This window comes from Echinops telfairi, unplaced genomic scaffold, assembly GCF_000313985.2.
Source record: "Echinops telfairi isolate 266 unplaced genomic scaffold, ASM31398v2 ScPeMD7_7469;HRSCAF=8507_0, whole genome shotgun sequence".
Lineage (NCBI taxonomy): Eukaryota > Metazoa > Chordata > Mammalia > Afrosoricida > Tenrecidae > Echinops > Echinops telfairi.
The window spans coordinates 18,796,474-18,815,505 of record NW_022111372.1 but is presented as its reverse complement, the minus strand read 5'-3'; the positions used below and the strand labels follow the sequence as shown (position 1 = coordinate 18,815,505).

The following is a 19,032-nucleotide window of genomic DNA, read 5'->3' as shown; positions in this document are numbered from 1 at the left end:
TCTGCTAGGTAAAATGTGATAGTTACCATCTGTCGTGTGAAATGTGTGATATGAGAGAGCATCATGATGATGAGAAGTAGAAATGAGTTTCAAATGATAATCCTGCAAGTGGTGGGTGGGCACTCACCCACCATGGGACCCACCACTGGTCTAGCCTGCCCCGCAGAGACTGGCTTGAAGTCAGAGACGTGAAGAGCTGAACCTTGTGATTATGTTGCCCGGGCTGGGCACCGGGGTGTGGGCAGCGTGCCTTTCCCGCCCGGAGCCACCTGCAGGCACAGAGGTCCCATGCAGCCTGGACTGCGTGGTGACAGGTGGCAGGAGGGCCCAGGCCCATTAGCTTTCTCTTTCCCAGATCACACTGGGGCACACCCCCTTAGTCAGGCTCTCAAGTGTTATTTATGGGCCCTCGAAGTGCGTGGGTGTTCTGGGCTCTCTATTCTTAGGGCCCCAGGGGACCGAGTTCTGCCTCTGAACCCCTGTCCAGGGCCTGCAGGGGGCCTTCCTCCACCCTCAGCCTTATCATCTGGAGTGGGCCCTACTTCCTCAGAGCTGATTGAGTGGATTTCTCCTCTGTGTCACCGTGCTGTGGCGACAGGTGTGGCGTGGCCTGAGGTATCCTGGGGAAAGGTTACCTCCACACTGGGTGGGTAGTGGGAGGCCAGAGTCTGCTCAGCACAGGTCTGGGGCCCCAACAGACAGCCCACCCTTCCGGCTTTTTGTTATATATTGGTGCTATCTATTGTCATTGGGTGTTATCTGTTGGGTGTTGTCCTGTGATGGGTTCTGCCTGGCTCAGGCCTGCTGTCCTGGATGGGTGCTGTCTATTGTTGATTTAGGTGCTATCTGTTGTTGGGTGCTGCCAAGTAAAGACCCCATCAGACAAAGGGTACTGCCCTGCAGGTTCCTAGGCTGTAGTTGGTAGGGTCTCTCCTTCCCCAGGCCCAGCCCTCCAGTGCTGCCCACATGCCTACACAGCCGCTCCTCTGAACGATCCAGGGGCCCTCGGGTCTTGGAGGGGCACTCAGGGGCTTGGGCAGGCACTGTGACCACAGAGCAGGACAGAGCCAGGCTGGGGGACTCCTGTGGGATTCTGCCCCCACCTTCTGCCTGAGGAATGACAGGCCGCCTTCTCCCAGGCAGCTGATGGCCCCAGAGCCGCTGGAGAAGCTGGGCTTCCGAGACCTGAAGGCTGAGGAACCAGCCACATAGGACAGATGTTGATGAGGTAGTGCACATCGTGCTGCACCCCGCACAGCCGTGAGGCCTGCCCCAGGGCACCCTCACCTGGGCTGCAGGTGACAAACTCACCACATAGCTGCCTCTGCGGTCAGCGTGGTGGTCCACTTGGCACTCCTTGATCTACTGCGACAGTGCCCTGGACTCCTGCCCTCTGGGCTGGCCTAGCGCCTCCCTTCACCAGCTTGAGCCCTCAGCCCCTCCCTTCCCCGCCTGTCGAATAAAAGGGTTGATTGAGTCTGGCAAAAAAAAAATAATCCTGCAAGTGTTGAAGAAATGTCTTGACATATAAAGTCCCTGTTTTAAAAGAGAAATAACAGTCTCTGAGGAAGGTATGGAAGGTTTAACTCATCCCGTCCCTACTCACAATCCCCATTTTCCTTCATCTTGTCTCCAACAGTCAGGAAAAGTTCCAGGCTCACTCTCCAGCCTCTGTGACAATACAGGTGACCTCACACACAGCTTTGGCTAAGGGACTTCTGGGAAAGCTTTTGCTTCCCTGGGTAACAGTGACCAGGGCAGCTAGGCTACGGCTTCCTCTCTTCCTGCCACAAACACCAACGTGATGGCTGGAGCTACAGTCCTTCTTTCTAGCACTCGGGAAGGAAGGGCCAAGAGAGCTGCTGAGATGCCAGTTCCCGAACTGCTGAACTTCTGATCCAATAGTGTAGCTCTTGCCCAGCTCCAGATGTCTTAGTATAAAACATTTTGTTTAAATGGCTGTGCTCATTAAAACTAAAACAAAATAAATCTGTCATCAAATCAGATCTGGCTGTCCAAATTGAAAGTCAGAATTAAAAAATCATTTTATTGGGCTCTTACAACTCTTATCACAATCCATATATACATACATACATTGTGTCAAGAATATTTGTGCCTGTGTATCTTTAAGCCTTTAAGACCCCAGACGCTGTATCTTTTGATAGCCGGGCACCATCAGCATTCTTCACCACATTTGCTATGCACCCATTTTGTCTTCAGTGATCGTATTGCGAAGTTGAGCATCACAGAATGCCAGGTTAATAGAACAAAGGGTTCTTGATTAAGGGAGCACTTGAGTAGAGGCCCAATGTCTATCTGCCTAAAACTTCTAAGAGTTTCTTTTAAAAATTCTTCTGGCCAATTTTATGTTTGCTAATTTGTCTCCTCCCAGCAATTTAGTCTCACTGCGTGGGTGCAAATTCACAAAGAGAATTCTAGCGAGTGACATTTAGTGAGGTAGCGTGTGAACTAAGACTGGAATTCGTACCTATTTTAGCTATAATGCTATTTACAGGCTCCAACTTCATAGAATATTATCAGTCCCTCTCCTGTCTTTTTGCTGACCAAGGGGCCTTCTCTGGGGTCAGCTATACAAATATTAAGGAGCACCAAGCAATTCTGTAGCCAGATTAGAAATCTACCTTTGCATTTTGTTTTCTGAGCAGTAAAGCTTTTGACAAAAACGCTGAATTGTCTCTAGAAAAATAAAGATGAAAAGTTTATTTCAATTCAAAATGGAGTATTTTTTATTTAGGTCACCCAATTCAGACATTCCAGTACCTAGATTTTTCAAAGATTGACTCTTCCACAGCAGTGTTATCTAAGTAAGGCATGATTAACAACAACTTGAAAGGAATGAAATGATGAGTTTTAAGAGACTAGGCCGAATTTAGGAAGCAATAAGCCACTAAAGGTCTAGGTAATTACTGCTGCTCTTTTCCCGGAGGTAGTATTTCTCTGATCAATCTATACTGAATCCTGGTCAATTCCCTGACTGTCCTTTCCACAGACCATGTTCGTCTTTACTGCCCTGTCACTGTCCCTTTCTAGCCCCTGGCTGAAGTGTATTCTTTTCATTCCGCTTTCTCTAGTCGGTCCAAGCTTTGGGCTGGAGTCACTCATGAAGCCTTTCTGGTGTTAAATCCCCTTCTTGTAGCATTTTTGATAGGTGAGACCCAAATTATCAATGAATTCCATATTATTTAATTTTACTTCCTAATTCTTTTGTATTCAGCTGCTTCCTAACTGCAGGAAATAACTTGAGAATTAGCTCACTATGATTTATGTAACCAAAGCTGTCAGATATTTCATAGAAACAACTCCATTAGGTCTATCTAGATAAGACAGGCAGGATAAAAAATCTGGAGGAGAAAACAACAGGACCGACGGTTCCTGGGGGACATGGGAGAGGGGGAAAGGAAGTGATGTTAACAAACCTAGAGACAAGGGAACAAGTGATCCAAAATCAGTGGTGAGGAGGGTGTAAGAGGCCTGGTAGGGCTTGGTCAAGGACAATATAACTGAGAGAAATTACTGAAACCTAAATGAAGGCTAAGCATGATAGTGGGACAAGAGGAAAGTTAAAGGAAATAGAGGAAAGAGCTAGGAGGCAAAGGGCATTTATAGAGGTCTAAATACAAGCATGTACATATGTAAATATATATATATGATGGGGAAATAGATCTATGTGCATATATTCATAGGTTTAGTATTAAGGTAGCATATGGACATTGGGCCTCCACTCAAGTACTCCCTCAATGCAAGAACACTTTGTTCTATTAAACTGGCATTCCATGATGCTCACCTTCCTGACACAATCGCTAAAGACAAAGCAGGTACATAAGCAAATGTGGCAAAGAAAGCTGATGGTGCCTGGCTATGAAAAGATAAGCATCTGGGGTCTTAAAGGCTTGAAGATAAACAATCGTCCATCTAGCTCAGAAGCAAAAAAGTCCACATGGAAGAAGCACAGCAGCCTGTGTGATCACAAGGTGTTGAAAGGATCAGGTACCAGGCATCAGAAGAACAAAAAATCTTATTGTGAGTGAGGGAGAGTGCAGAGTGGGGACCCAAAACCCATCTGTAGGAACCTGGACATCCCTTTACAGAAGGGTTGCGGGGAGGAGATGAGCCAGTCGGTGCAGTGTAGCAATGATGAAACATACAACTTTCCTCTAATTCTTTAATGCTTCCCCCCCCACTATTTTATCCCAGTTCCACCTTACAAATCTGGCTAGACCAGAGGATGTACACTGGTACAGATAGGAACTGGAAACAGGGAATCCAGAACAGATGAACCCCTCAGGACCAGTGGTGAGAGTAGCGATATTGGGAGGGTGGAGAGAAGGTGGGGTAGAAAGGGGGAACCGATTACAAGGATCTACATATAACCCCCTTGGGGACAGACAACAGAAAAGTGGGTGAAGGGAGATATCAGACAGTGTAAGACATGACAAAATAATAATTTATAAATTATCAAGGGTTCATGAGGGAGGGGAAAAATGATCTGATACTAAGGTCTCAAGTAGAAAGCAAATGTTTTGAGAAAGACAGTGGCAACAAATATACTAATGTGCTTGACACAATGGATGGATGCATGGATTGTGATAAGAGTTGTACGAGCCCCCAATAAAATGATTTTTAAAAAAGAAAGAAAAAGAACTCCATCACTTACTGATTTTATTTTTTATTTAAAAAATAATTTTATAGGCATACAATTCACCTATAATACAATTTGATAGCTCAGTCATATTAAGAAGGGTTGGGTAATCATCATCACAATCAATTTCAGAACATTTTCTTCTTTGTTCTACTTTTTGTTAGCTCCCCGTTTTCCCCAACCTTCCCCTCTGTTCCCCTCGGTAATTATTAATCCTGTTATTGTCACTATAGATTTACCTATCTAGAATTTCTCTAAAAAAGAAAATCATAGAAAACAAAAACAAGAAACAAAATACAATGACAAAGCTGAGAAAAACTTCAAATAAAAAGCAGAAAATATTAACAAATGAAACAACCTTAAAATGGGTCAAAAGGGAGATCAATAACAAAGTGTTGCATTTTAACCTATGCATGTCCCAATTGACTTTATAAGGCTCTGAGCACAAGGCTATGCACATCCCTGGACTAAGGTCAAATGGGATTCACTGGAGTCAATCTATGTGTGGACTCTGCCAGTTTATTTTGGGCTTCCATTATCATTCATAGCCTTCTGCAAACTGGGTGTTGAGATTTTAAGCTTGGATACCATTCCTTCCTTTGAATTTTATTACCTAGTCTTTTGGTTACAATGGTTGGTGTGGTTCTTCCATGTGGATTTAGTTTGATAGCCTCACTTAGATGATTTTGATTTGCTTTAATTACATAATACATGAATATATTCCTCTTGTAAAAAAAATCTTACAGAGAAGTCTCCTTCCTTTTCCTGTCCTTCCTACCCCCAATCTGTTTTTGCTCCTGCCTTCCCCAAGATGTGATTGCAATGTTCAGCTTCGTATGTAATCTTGCAGATTTCACTTTCCTGTGTATCTATATAATACACATCTACTCATATAAAATAGACCTAAGAGTTTTGTGAATTTTAAAAACATCAGAATCATACTGTGCATATTATTCTATTTGATTTTTCATTTAAGAATGTCTTTTTGTGTATGTAGAGATAAGCTTCATTCTTTTCAACTGCTGCCTAATAGCCTATTGAAAAGATAGTTTATGTAGCTGTTTCCAAATCGGTGAGCATTGGTTTTTTGTCCCGTCCCCCCCATATTGTAGTTACAATGTTTTAGTAAACATCTTAGAATGTGTTTCTCCATTGGCATCTTTCAGTTAGAGTCTAATGGGAGTGGGGGGAATCAGAAACGTTTAACAGAATTTATTAAATGGAATTGTTTAACAGGGATGATAAAAATATAGTAACAATACTGAGGTAACAGAGTTAATGCTTCAGGCAGCAGCTGCTATCCCTGGGGATATGGAAGGAAGTTGAGGTCAAAACCTTGAAGCTTAGAGGAGGGCTCTGGAGAAAGTTAGAGCTTGGCTCACATCTCTGAGGGGCATCGGTGTTGGGCTCAGACTTCTGAGAAGGGCATCATTGGCTGTCTCAAGACTCGAACGTAGGGAGGGGCCACAAGGAAGTAGGACTTCTATCTTTGAAAAGAAGGTGCTACCTGGCTTCTGCATACCCCTGAGGAGTATAAGACTGCCTGTGAGGGTTGAAAAACAAGAGGGAGACTGAAAGCAGCTGTTGTCTACAATCAATTATTTATTGCTGGGGGAAGCAAAAGGGTTGCTGCTGGCATGGTGCTAGCAGAACGAAGCAAGTCATGTCTCATGTCTTTTAGTTTCCTGTTAGTGTCCCCCTTTGATGGATACTAACAGGAAGTCTGCTGAATCAAGGAGAAATGGTGTTTGTGGTCATCAAAAGGCAACAAAACAACACCCCCCCAAGCCTTCTTTAAGGCTCCGAAGAAAAAGGAACAGTATGAAGTTACTAAAGAAAGAAGGCTTTTAAAGACAGCAGGTTGTAGTCTAAAATTGGTGCTTTGATATTAATAAGTGGCGTACGTGGGGGTGACAAGGGTCAAGATTTTCTCATGCTAAGTTTATAGGTAGAATAGTGAGAGAGACTGTGGAAATCTGACTTTACGGGCCATGACAGCAAGGTGAGGTCTGGTGATTAAATGGAAGCATTACTGTGACTGTTATGAAAAAGAAAAGGAGAATTTCTCTGCGGAGACCCGGCATCATGGAGTCAAGTGTAAAGTGGTATATCTGGACATGAGACAATAGCTTAACAATAAGACATGTTTGTTTCTCTAGAGTGGATTCTGAGAACCCAAACCCCCAAGTTATAGGGTCTGTACACTCCAACTTTTCATATAGACTACCACATTACCCTCTTTCATTAGAACTGGACATACCTTTGATGTTGGAAAAAGAGAGAAAACCTACAGAACATTGCCTAGATCCAAACTAACCCCAAACCACTGCCAGCAAATGAATTCTGACTCATCGCAACCCACTGAGTTTCTGAGGCTGTCTGTACATCTTTATGAGAGCAGAGCCTTATCTTTTCCTTGGAAGAGGCTAGTGGGTTCAAACCACTTGCCTTGTGGGCAGCCCAACATTGCTAATGCGACATTAGCAGGGTTCCTTATCGCCTAAACGAGTGCTTCTCAATTTTCACAAGACCTGTGGGCCCTCTTAAAATGCAGTCCCTGACTCCCTATTTCAGAATATGAGCCTGAGATTTGCATTTCTAACAAGCTCCCAGGTGATGATGCTGATGACGGCATCACTTTAAGAGGTTCAAGAATGCCCTACTGTTGTGCCATCAGGGCTCCTTATCTTGCACTGCATAATCAACATTTCGCTAGTTGAAAATTGGCAGTCATAGTTGGCACAAGGGATATATTTTTGTACTTTTTAGAATTTGTTATAATGCACTTTTCAATTATCTTTGATTATTGATGTTTTTATTTTCCCCTGTAGAAGTAACGAATATGGTATTTTAAATAATTATCTGATTATTTAATCAATGACATATTTGTATCAGCTATCTAATGCTTTGTAACAAATCACCTGGAAATTAGTGGCAAACACAGTCAAAAACATTTCTTATCTCACAATTTCTATCGGTCAGAAATTGTCGGGTGTCCCATTAGAATAGCTCTGGGTGCTGTCACATCTTGGTTTGAGCTACAGTCATATGAAAGCTGATTGGGGCTGCAGTATCTAATTCCAAGGTGGCCCCTGTACATGGCTGAGGGGTTGGTGCTGGGAAGTTGAGTCCTCTAGGGCAACCTTCCTAATGATGCGACCCTTTAATACAGTTCCTCATGTTGTGGTGACCCCCAACCACAAAATTATTTTCGCAGCTACTTCATAACTGTAATTTTGCTACTGTTATGAATTGGGGGACCCCTGTGAAAGGGTCATTCAACCCCCAAAGGGGTCACGACCCAAGGTTGAGAACCACTGCTCTAGAGGGATGTTTGAGTGTCTCCCAGGCATGACGGCTGGCATCCTAAAGAGCAAGCAATCCCACAGACTGTGTTGGGAGGTACAGTGCCTTTATGACCTAGCCTTAGAAGTCACATACCATCCCAGGCTCACTGGTAGCCCGGTTGAAGATTGGTTATGATAAGACTGTAGCTGATGTGCGTAGAAATAGCAATTTAATCTCTGAGGAGGGCTCTGTAATGAGACTATTTTGTGTTGGTTCAGAAAACTGATGATCAGGTTCTCCTTTCAAAAATGAGCCTGAGGAGATTGAAATCTTTCCTTGGAAAAAAAGCTATGGTGGATAGCCTTGGAAATCCCATGAATGATCACCGAGTCGGAATCGCTTCCTGGACGTGGGTCTGGTGTGTGCGCGTGCGTGTGTGCGTTTTCTCACAGTAACTCGTTAAGCTTTGAGTTAGCAGCGCTCTGGACTGCGTGCTCTATCGAGTAAGCCTTGTGCAAACCCACCTCAGCACTCTTCTGCCTGCCCCTCTCGACCGAGCTCCTCCTGTGCAGGGCCCATTCCCGTCTCGTTCATCGCGGATGGCTCGGAAACTTACACAGTGCCGGGCACACAGGGGGCACGGTATTCCTTTCTCCTGCCAGCAACTAGCCACTGCGTGCCAACCCCGTGCCACTCATCTGAGATGCGGCGGTGAATGAAAACAAGAGCTCAGGACGTCGAGGTATAAATGCATAAACTAATTTCAAGTAGGAGCTACGGAGAAAAACGGGGCAAATTACGGGCGAGAGAATGACAGGGTAAGCGAGTCCAACGTCCTGAGCGGAGACCACAACGCCACGCCTCACTGCCACGCCTCACTGCCACGCCGACCACTCCGCAAGGTACAGACCCTGCTTCCGGAAAGCGTAGCCGGCAGGACTTGGCGCCGCGGGTGTGAGGCTAAGCTTTCTATTGGGCGTCACTGACGTCACTCGGGGGCGTTGCTTTCACTGTGACGTCTTGGAGGCGGAGGGCTGAGGACGCGGCGGAGGCGGGCACGGAAGTCGCGCTCCGGTGGGCGGGGTTGGGAAGGTGCTTCCGGGGGCCCGCTTCCGGCTCGCGAGAGGGTCCGGAAGTTAGTCCCGCCGCGTCAACCCGGGGGACTGCGGGGGTGGGAGCGGGCTGCGACAGAGACCGCAACCATGGGCGGGAAGAACAAACAGCGCACGAAGGGGAACCTGAGGGTGAGTGCGGAGCGGCCCAGGCGACCGGGACGTCCTCACCTGCAGCCTCTGGCCGTGCCCCGCGCGCCGCGGGGAGATCCGTGGAGCCCGGCTGCGGGGAAGCGTGTGTGTGTGTGTGTGTGTGCGTTTCGGGTGTGACCTCCGTCTGGTGGGTGCGTCCTGGCGGCGAGTGTCATCTCCGAGCAGAATGGGGATTTGCGAGAGAAAAGCTTTTGCAATTCATGCCTTGGTCCCACCCGGTCAGTGTTCGTTAAGACGTAGTTCATGTGAGCGGTCAGCTTCAACTGCAGGTTACCTGGCCTAAGTGGTAAGCGAGGAGCTGGCAGCTCCAGGAAGGAGGGGAATTGGGTGGGAGAGAGTTTAGAGAGCATGGTGCGCAAGATAACTCGGATGCTGTCGCTCCTTTGTTTAGTAGCATGTAGTGTCTGCTCGTATTGCTCGGGGTAAAGGTCATAGACCTCACGGTGATATGCAAGGTATACATTTATGTGGTTAACTCTGCGCCCGCTTGCAGCTTCAGCTCCCTCAGTTTCCCCATCCAGCCACATTGGCCTCCACAGCCACCCCGGACCTGGCTTGGCTTGCTCCCTAACGTTCTGTTCTCTGATGACTTAACGTCGCGTTCTAGACCCCTCACCGAGGCCCCCGGTGATTGCCCAGTTTTAAGTTGCTTACCTGCCTTCCTGCTGCCCCTCATGCTCGGTTGCATTTATGACTTCCAGCCTGCCGTGTAATACCCTGCCTTGCTTCACTAGGGTGAAAGCAGGTGTTTCCTTCACCTGCTGCAGTGTCCTCAGAGCATATACTATCCCCAAATCCACTGTCACTGAGTGGATTCCAACTCCTACCCACTCTGTAGGTCAGAATAGAACTGCTTCCCTAGGGGTTCTAAGGCTGTAAGTCTTTACGGGAGCAGGATGCTTCATCTTTCTCCCGAGGAGCGATAGCAGGCTTGAACTGCCAACCTTGGGGCTATCAGTTAAGAGTTTACCAGAATTTGCCACCTGGGCTCCTAAGATTCATTTGAACCACTCATTTTGCATAGCATTTTACCTCTTTGATGGAGACCATTTCCCAATATATATTTATTTAGTATTCTGTAACACTAAGAATTATGAAGTGTTTTGGACAGTTGTTTTGGTTAATTTAGATTTGTTCAGGTTAAACATTTATTGACAGGAATGCCTCTCAGTGAATCAGCAGGGGACATACTCAGTATCTGTTTTTTTCCATTATTGGTGACATTTATTTAGTAATTATTTCATTGAGGTGGAATTCACTGTAAGTGCATGGTTTTCCACTGGCTAGTAACATATTAGATGTGGATAGTTTGAGGATATACATATCCCACTGTTCTACAAATTTTAGCACATTTTGATGATTCTTAGTGATAGTAATTATTATGATGCTATTACAACTTACATATACTCCTGACAACAGTCTAGTAATGAGCTTATTTACAGTCATCTTATTTTAATGGTGATGGAAATGAAGCTTAGAGAAATGAGTTAACTTGCCTAAGCTCATCTCTAGAAACCTTTGTGGTGCCGTGCTTAAGTGCTGGACTGCTAACCAAAAGGTTAGCCGTGGAGCCCACCAGCTGCTGTGCAGAAGTCTCTGCGAATGTGTAAAGACCCAGTTAAACAGTCGAGAGTCAGCACTCACTCGATGGCTGCGAGTTCTTCCTTTTTAAAATTTTCTTTTGACCCTGTGGGGCGGTTCTACTCCAGTGTTTCTGAAGGGAGTGATACCACCCTCTGGAGGGCGCTAGAATGATCCAGAGGGGCTGCAAACTCAGATACCTACATTTGATCCCTGGATTATGGGCTATAGTACAAAAGTTTTAATTGCCAAGGGGCACTGAGCAGTCTTTTTTCTGAAAAGGGCAATTGGCCAAAGAAGTGTGGGAACACATGTCCTATTCTGTTTTATCGGTTGATATGAGTTGGAATCAACTCCATGGCAGTGGGCTTTTTAATTTTAAGAAATTGTAGACTTGGGATTTGAACTTTGGAATATCAGTCATTCAGCAGATATCTTTGGATAGTGGATCCATGTAGTCGAAAATAATAGGCCCATAATGTTATTAAGTAAGCATTAATTTGGTGATAGAGACAAATAGAAAGGAAATCAAGAATTGTGACTCAGGCTGTGGGAAAACAAGCAAAAGGTTGTGGGAACTGACCAGGGTTAGGCGGGTTTTGAAACCTGAGTACGTCTTGCAGGATGAGTAGGAGTGTGTCAGACACTGAAAAGGAAAAAATGGTTTTCAGGTGTACAAAAAAATTCTTTCAAGGCCAGTTTGTGAAAAGTCATAGCATTTTCGAAGGAATGTGGATTCAGTTTGGGACTGGAATATGGATGGTAGCAGCAAAGGGAAGGGGAGAGGGGAAGGAGACAAGAATAGGGAGCTTGAGGCCATATTGTGAACAATATTGCCATTCTTCCTGAGTTTGATTTTGAAGCCATAGGCTCTAGATTGCCACCTCACATATCTCTGCAAGCCAGGCTCGAATGAATGAATAAGGTGGAGCATAAGAAAAACTAGCTGCCAGCAATAAGTAGAAGCAACATTTTAACTTTTATTCCATAGTCGGTATAAGTAACATACAAAATAATAACAATAACTGTATTTTTAACCCAAAGTTTGTCGTTGTACATGTGAAGTTGATTGTGAGTCAGTGACCCTCAATGACTGAGTAGAACTGCCCCACGGGGCTTCCCACACTATAATCTTTTGGGGAAGGAGACAAGCATTGGGCTCAGAACTTCAAGGTCAGTGGCTCAAACCCATCACTGCCCTGCTACAGGAAAAAGAGGTGGTTTGTTTGTTCCAGCTCCGAGGTTGTTATACATTGGAATCAACTCAACAACAGTGTATTTCTGGGTTAGGACCACCACCCTCCCCATTTGTAGCCCCACACTTAACCCATCATGCCACTAAAGTAACAATTGATGGTAACATGTACTAATTCACTCCTTTATTCAACATCTACTTTGCATGTAAGGAGGCCTGGTTGTGCCACCAGGGAGGGAAAGTGGCTGATAGTTAACAAACTCAAACCCAAGCCTTAACTTCTGCCCATCAGCCATGGGTTCAGATTCTTGACCAGCCCAACCACACCAGCGTTTCTACTTCCAGGTAAACATGAAAAGAAAGTACAATTAGAACAACTTTTCATAAATTGTTACTTTTAAATTTGAAGCTGGAAATCTGATACTTTGTTTTACATATGTTTATCACTATCAATTCAGTTATTCTAGGTCAGTTAAAAATTAACCCATGACTCCTTTAACTTTTAGCAACCATTAATGTTCAATCATGTTAATTCATATTAATAAAGATTTAAAATAAAGAACATTAAAAAATTAGTTGCTGCAATTTTGAGGAAACATAATTCAGGCCATCATTTTACTTTCTGGTTACTCATTTAAATTTGGAAAAAAGGTCAGCTAATTCTTGCCAAATGAATTTTCTAAACACAATTTTGCTAGATAAGAGCAAATTGAGACACATATTTGGAACATCCTTATAAAGAAATATGAAATAGATGAGTTTAGATGGATTCCAAGGAACCCTGGTAATGTACACATTGAGTGCTTGGCTGCGAACGGCAAGGTTGGTGTGTTAGTCTGGGTAGACTAGAGAAACAAATTCATAAACACTCAAATGGGTATAAGAAAGAGCTTTATAAGAGCAGTTGAATATTGAGAAAACATCCCAGCCCAGTCCAGATCAAGTCCATAGGTCCAATATTAGCCCATATGTCCGATACCGATCTATAAAGTCCTCTTTGGACTCACGAAACACATGCAGTGATGTTGAATGCAGGAAGATCACATGGGCCAGTTGATGAGTTGATGGGAAGTCTTGTGGATCCAGTGGTGTTGTAAGCATCTCAGTGCTGGCAGGGGTCTCCACATGGCTTCTCCAGCTCCAGAGGTCTGGCTCCATCAGCCTTTCTCCATATGTCTTCTCCACAGGGATATCTCACAAGGAGTCAACAGAGAGGAGTATCTCCCACCTCCAAGGAGTTCCCAGAATCCTCAGGAGAAGGCCATGCCCACACAGAGGCCTCATTGGTTACATCCTGATTGACAGTCTAGACTCCACCCCTACACTCTTAATCCCCAAATTGACACCAGATTATGTAACTGCTACAGTTGGTGAGAGAGAGATCTTGTGATCTGCTTCCATACAGACTCAATCCAAGTCAAACTCTGCCATTGAGTTGATTTCAGCTTATAAGATCCTGTAGGACAAAGTAGAACTGTCCCTGTGGGTTTCCGAGACTATAACTCTTTATGGGAGTAGAAAGCAGAGACATTCTCCTTCAGAGTAGCTAGTCATTTTGAACTGTGGATCTTGTGGTAAGCAGCCCAATGCTTAATCCCACTATGCCACCAGGGCAGTTCTTTGTCCTATAGAGTTGCTATCAGTTATACTTGACTCAAGTCCATGGCAGTGAGACCCCACAAAGACCACACTGCCTAGAAAACATTGTGGGCTGATTCTACTCTTTTGAGTTGAAATGGACTTGACAGTATCTAACTACAACAGTAGCACTGTGATTAAAGTGTTGTGCCGCCAGCTAGCAACAGTGCCACTGGAGAAAGATGTAGCAGTCTGCAGCTATAAAAATTACAGCCTCGGAGTTCTCTTGTGCCTTAGTGGTTCGGTGTGCCTTGGAACGGACTCAACAGTAGTGGGTCACAGTAACAGGGTTATCTTGGTGGTAGAGCTGAGGCACCTCACCCCTTAAATGATAGCAAATAAATAAATTTATTTCAAAGTTCAAATATTTTTTCTCTGTCACAGTTGAGTCTCTCACTTTCAAAACTAGGAGGTTGCTATATTGTCAAGCAAGCAAACTGATTTAAAACAAAGGAGTGTATCATATTTAACCATCATTGAATTTTATGTTGACACAATTAATTTTAACCTTTGTAGCCTAGATAAGTTGAACTAGACTGTGGATAGATGGGGATAAGTAAGATGTGCTTGCTAGCAAGGAGTTCCCTAGAAGCATCTGTCCATTGGACTTGCACCATGGTTTTATATGTGATGAATAGGAGCACCTGGGTGGTACAAGAGGCTGGCTACCCAGAAGCTCCTTGGGAGACAGGCTTGGCAGTCTGCTTCCGAAAGGTCATCCCCTTGAAACCCTTTGGAAAAATTCTGCATATGGGGTTGCCATGAGTTGGAATGAACCGGTGGCAACTAACAACATGATGAAAAAAATCTATTTTAAAGCTAATTTTATTTTTACATCATTACAGAGGACACGTTTGTGTGTGTGTGTGTGTATGTGTGTGTGTGTATGTGTGTATGAATAAAATATATTGCCATCTAATTGATTTCTACTTTGGGACCCTATATATAGGATTTACAAAACTAAAATTTATTTATTGTTTTTTTATTTTTTTGTTTTTTTTTCAAAACTAAAATGTTATGAAATCAGATCGCCTCCTCTTTTTCTTGCAGAGTAGCTGGTGGATTCGAAGCATGACCAGGGCTTTAAAAATGTATATATGTATATGTCTATGATGTCTGTATATGTTGTTGAGTGACATCAAGTCAGTTCTGACCATCGCGACCCTGTGCACAACAGAAGGAAGCACACCTGGTCCTGAGCCATCCTCATCATTGTTCATATCCCTGAGCCCACAGTTGTAGGCATGGTGTCAGTCCATCTTCTTGAAGACCGTCCTCTTGTTCAGTGCCCCTCCAGGACTGGTCTCCAGGGTACTGCCAATACTCTTCTCTAGCACCACAATTCAAATGCATCCACTCTTCTTTGGTCTTCCATATTCAATGTCCAGCTTTCACATGCATGTGAGGCAAGTCAAAAATATCATGGCTTGGGTCAGGTGAACATCTTCCTTTTCAATACTCCAAAGAGGTCTTGTGCAGATCTATCTAATACAGTATGTCCTTTGATCTCTTGAGTGCTGCTTCCATGAACATTGAAGTTGTGATGTTACCTATTTTTCCAGTTGTGAGGATATTGGTCTTTATATTGAGATGTAATCAATAGTGAAGGCTGCCATCCTTGATATTCATCAGCAAATGCTTCAAGTCTCCTCACTCCCAGCAAGCACACTGCAGGTTGTTAATAAGTATTCTCCAAAACCTGATGCCACGTTCTTCTTCATGTAATCCAGCTTCACTGCTTATTGCTCTGCATACAGACTGAATAAGTATGGTGAGAGGACACAGCCTTGTCGCGTACTTTCCCTGATTCTAAACTATGCAGTACTCCCTTGTTCTGTTTGAACAACTGCAACTGCCTCATGGTCCATGCACAAGTTCCACAGGAGCTCAATGAAGTGTTCTGGAAGTCCCATTTTTCTCAAGGTTATCCACAGTTTGTTATGATCCACACAGTTTAATGTTTTGGCATAATTACTAAAACATAAGTATTTATTGATTTATATGAAAAAAAGTCATAAGTAGTGCCTTTTCTTATCACCAAAATTCATAAGCAGTACTTTTCCTTACCACCTGGGATGTGTTCTGATTTTAAACACTTTTATTCAATGAGTATTTCTCTTAAGATGCTGATGATGGCTCAAAATCAATATCTGTGAGGAATATTGCAATAGATGAAATCTTAGGCCAGGGGTAAATATATACTCAAGTGAAAAATGGGACTAGTCAGGGATTCACTTACTCATAAGAACTCACATCTCTAACTGTCCTGCACTCTTCTCTTGTCCCTCTTCACCAGCCTTCCAACAGTGGCCGAGCTGCAGAACTCCTTGCCAAAGAACAGGGAACCGTGCCTGGGTTTATTGGTTTTGGAACATCGCAAAGTGACTTAGGCTACGTTCCCGCTATCCAAGGAGCTGAAGAAATAGACAATCTCGTAGATTCTGATTTCCGAATGGTGCTGCGGAAACTTTCCAAGAAAGATGTCACAACAAAATTAAAAGCAAGTTTCCATAAAAGTGATCCCCCTTTTATTAAAATACGACTGGCATGTTTTGTGTTAAGAAACATCAACAGTAATTTGTCACTGATAAGGATCTCTGCAATTGTGCTTGTTTTTGAGGAACAGACTTAATGCATAGTTGTCAAGTACCTTCTGGATTATAAGTTAGTTTGTTTCTCAGCCCTCTTGAATAATTATGGAGTTTTGATTGTACAGTCTGTACTTTTGGGGAATCTGTTTTTGATCCTGTAATATTTTACAAATTTTATATGAGTTTTATTTTTGAAAAATCATCCAAGTGGGGAGTGGGGAGGGAGGGAAAAATGAGCTGATGCCAGAGGCTTAGGTGGAGAGCAAATGTTTTGAGAATGGTGAGGGCAATGAATGTACAAATGTGCTTCACACAATCGATGAATGTATGGATTGTGATAAGAGTTGTATGAGCCCCCAATAAAATGATTTAAAAGAAAATTAATCCAAATGGAAAATTTTTACCAAAGTGACCTGTGAAGGAATTCTTTAATTTCGTTCCACATAAAACAAATAGAAATGATATATATTCCCATTGTTTAAAATAGTCTTAAGTCTCCCAACCAGATAAAGTGTAATTAATAACAAATACTGTGTTGACTATTAACCCTAAAATGTTAATAATCTTCTCTTAGGCTATGCAGGAATTTGGAATAATGTGTTCAGAGCGGGACACAGAAATTGTAAAAGGAGTTCTCCCATACTGGCCAAGGATTTTCTGTAAAATTTCACTTGTAAGTTTTAAAACTTTACTAGTTACTTTGGTCATGTATTTTTTTTTTTATTGAAGTCATTGCATGGTGGTGGTGGTGGTGGGGGGAGGGTGGTCTCAGAATGATGTGATTCAATTTTGGTAATTGTTTTGAAGATTGGATTATGTTGGGTTATACAGAGCATGTGTGAGGGTCTAGATTTTTAGACATTAGCTTATTATTTAAGAATTATTTTTTAGTATATGGTGCCTAATCATGACACGTTTCTAGAATTACCTTTATTTCCTCACACACTCTACAGAAGAATGAGAACAAATTGCTTTTCTCAAGGCCCAGGCCTGAATCTGATACAGTAAGATTTTCTATAGTTAAGAAGGGTTGGGGAAAAAAATATACAAGAGTAAATCAGAAAGCATTGCTGCTGCGTTTCTGATTCATACATGCACAAATTTATTCCCAAGAAACCTTGCTAAAACATGTTTCTGCAATCAAGGGATAGCTGCAGATAAGAGAACTAGTCTTATTAAATATTTCCTGGAAAAAGAAAGGATTCTTTTATTTTTTGTGCCATGGGGAAATAAGATTTTACATTCAGGACTATGGCAAATTTTTAGTAAAACTGAAGTGGACATATTAAACCATTTGAGTTTTGCAACAAATTTACAGAAGAGTTTCTCCACATAAAATAAGTTTTTAGATGGTTCAAATATTTTAAGGACGTTTGGAAAGACAATAAGAATGAGCCAAGACTGGGAAGATTATCAACTTCAACAAATAAGGAAACCATGGCTGAAGTTCAGAAACTGGTTCATGAAGATCACAGAATCATTATTGATGCAATAGCTACTGAAGTTGGGATCTCATTTGATGTAGCATTTTTAATTTCAAGCAAACATCTTGGCCTGAGTAAGCTGTTGGTTGACAGATGCTAGAAGCATTGCGTGAAGTTCAGCTAGTTCAAAGAGCTGATCTTACCATTAGTCTTTTAAACAAGATTGAAGTAAATAAACATGATTTTTTTTTCATATTGCATAACTCCTTTTAATATTTTTGAGCCATTGAGTTGTATGATACATAAATTATATACCAATTAAACTGTTAACATTTTTAAAAAGAGAGAGAACTTAGACATTTCTCCACAGAAGATCACAAATGTCCAATAAACATGTAAAAAGATGGCCAACATCATTAGTTATCAAGGAAATGTAAATCAAAACCACAGTGAGATACCACTTAACAGCCACTCAAAACCAAATTCACCGCCACGGAGTAGATTCTGACTCATAGCAAGCCTGTAGGACAGAATACAACTGCCCTATGATTTTTAAAAATTTTTTTTACTGCCCTATGAATTTCTGAGATTGTAAATCTTTACCAGAGCAGACAGTCTTATCTTTCTCCCACAGAGTGACTGGCGGGTTTGAACTGCTGACCTTGTGGTTAGTAGCCCAATGTGTAACCCACTATGCATGCCACCACGCCTCCTTGCATGTCCACTGTTGCCTATCATAGCAAAAAACCAGTAAGAATATTCATTGCTAGTGAGAAGTAAAATGGTACAGTTGATTTGGAAAATAGTTTGATGCTTCTCTAGAAGTTAAAAATTGAATGACCCTGTTGTTATGAGGTGCCCTTGAGTCAGTTCCAATTAAAAATGACTTTGGACAGCAGCATGAACCCCTCCTGATCCTGTGTCATTATCACAATAGTTATTCTTTTTGAGCCCATTGGAGTAGCCACTGTGTCAATCTGGCCTGTTGAGAGCTGCTTGTTCACTAACCTCTGCTTTACTAAGCATGGGGTCCTCTCCAGGGACTTTCCCCTTTGGATAACATCTTCTAAGCACCTACGAGGAAGGCTGGCCATCCATCCTTTTTTTAAAAAAATCATTTTATTAGGGGCTCATACAACTCATCACAGTCCATACATACATCAATTGTGTAATGCACATTTGTACATTCATTGCCCTCATCATTCTCAAAACATTTGCTCTCCACTTAAGCCCCCGGCGTCAGGTCCTCATTTTTCCACTCCCTCCCCGTTCCCACTCCCTCATGAGCCCTTCATAACTTATAAATTATCATTTTATCATATCTTGCCCCATCCGATGTCTCCCCTCACCCACTTTTCTGTTGTCCATCCCCCAGGGAGGAGGTCACATG

General features: G+C 43.0%; 1 protein-coding gene across 1 annotated transcript in view; it reads left to right on the top strand.

Moving 5' to 3' along the window:
- Positions 1-9,110: 9,110 nt before the first annotated feature.
- Positions 9,111-19,032, top strand: part of LTN1 (listerin E3 ubiquitin protein ligase 1) — a 90,204-nt gene continuing 80,282 nt past the window's right edge. Inside the window, exons 1-3 of the mRNA XM_045284657.1 lie at positions 9,111-9,192; positions 15,924-16,127; positions 16,793-16,891. Of these exons, the coding sequence (XP_045140592.1) occupies positions 9,151-9,192; positions 15,924-16,127; positions 16,793-16,891 (345 nt within the window). The 5' untranslated portion in view covers positions 9,111-9,150. The remainder of the gene's footprint in view (positions 9,193-15,923; positions 16,128-16,792; positions 16,892-19,032) is intronic.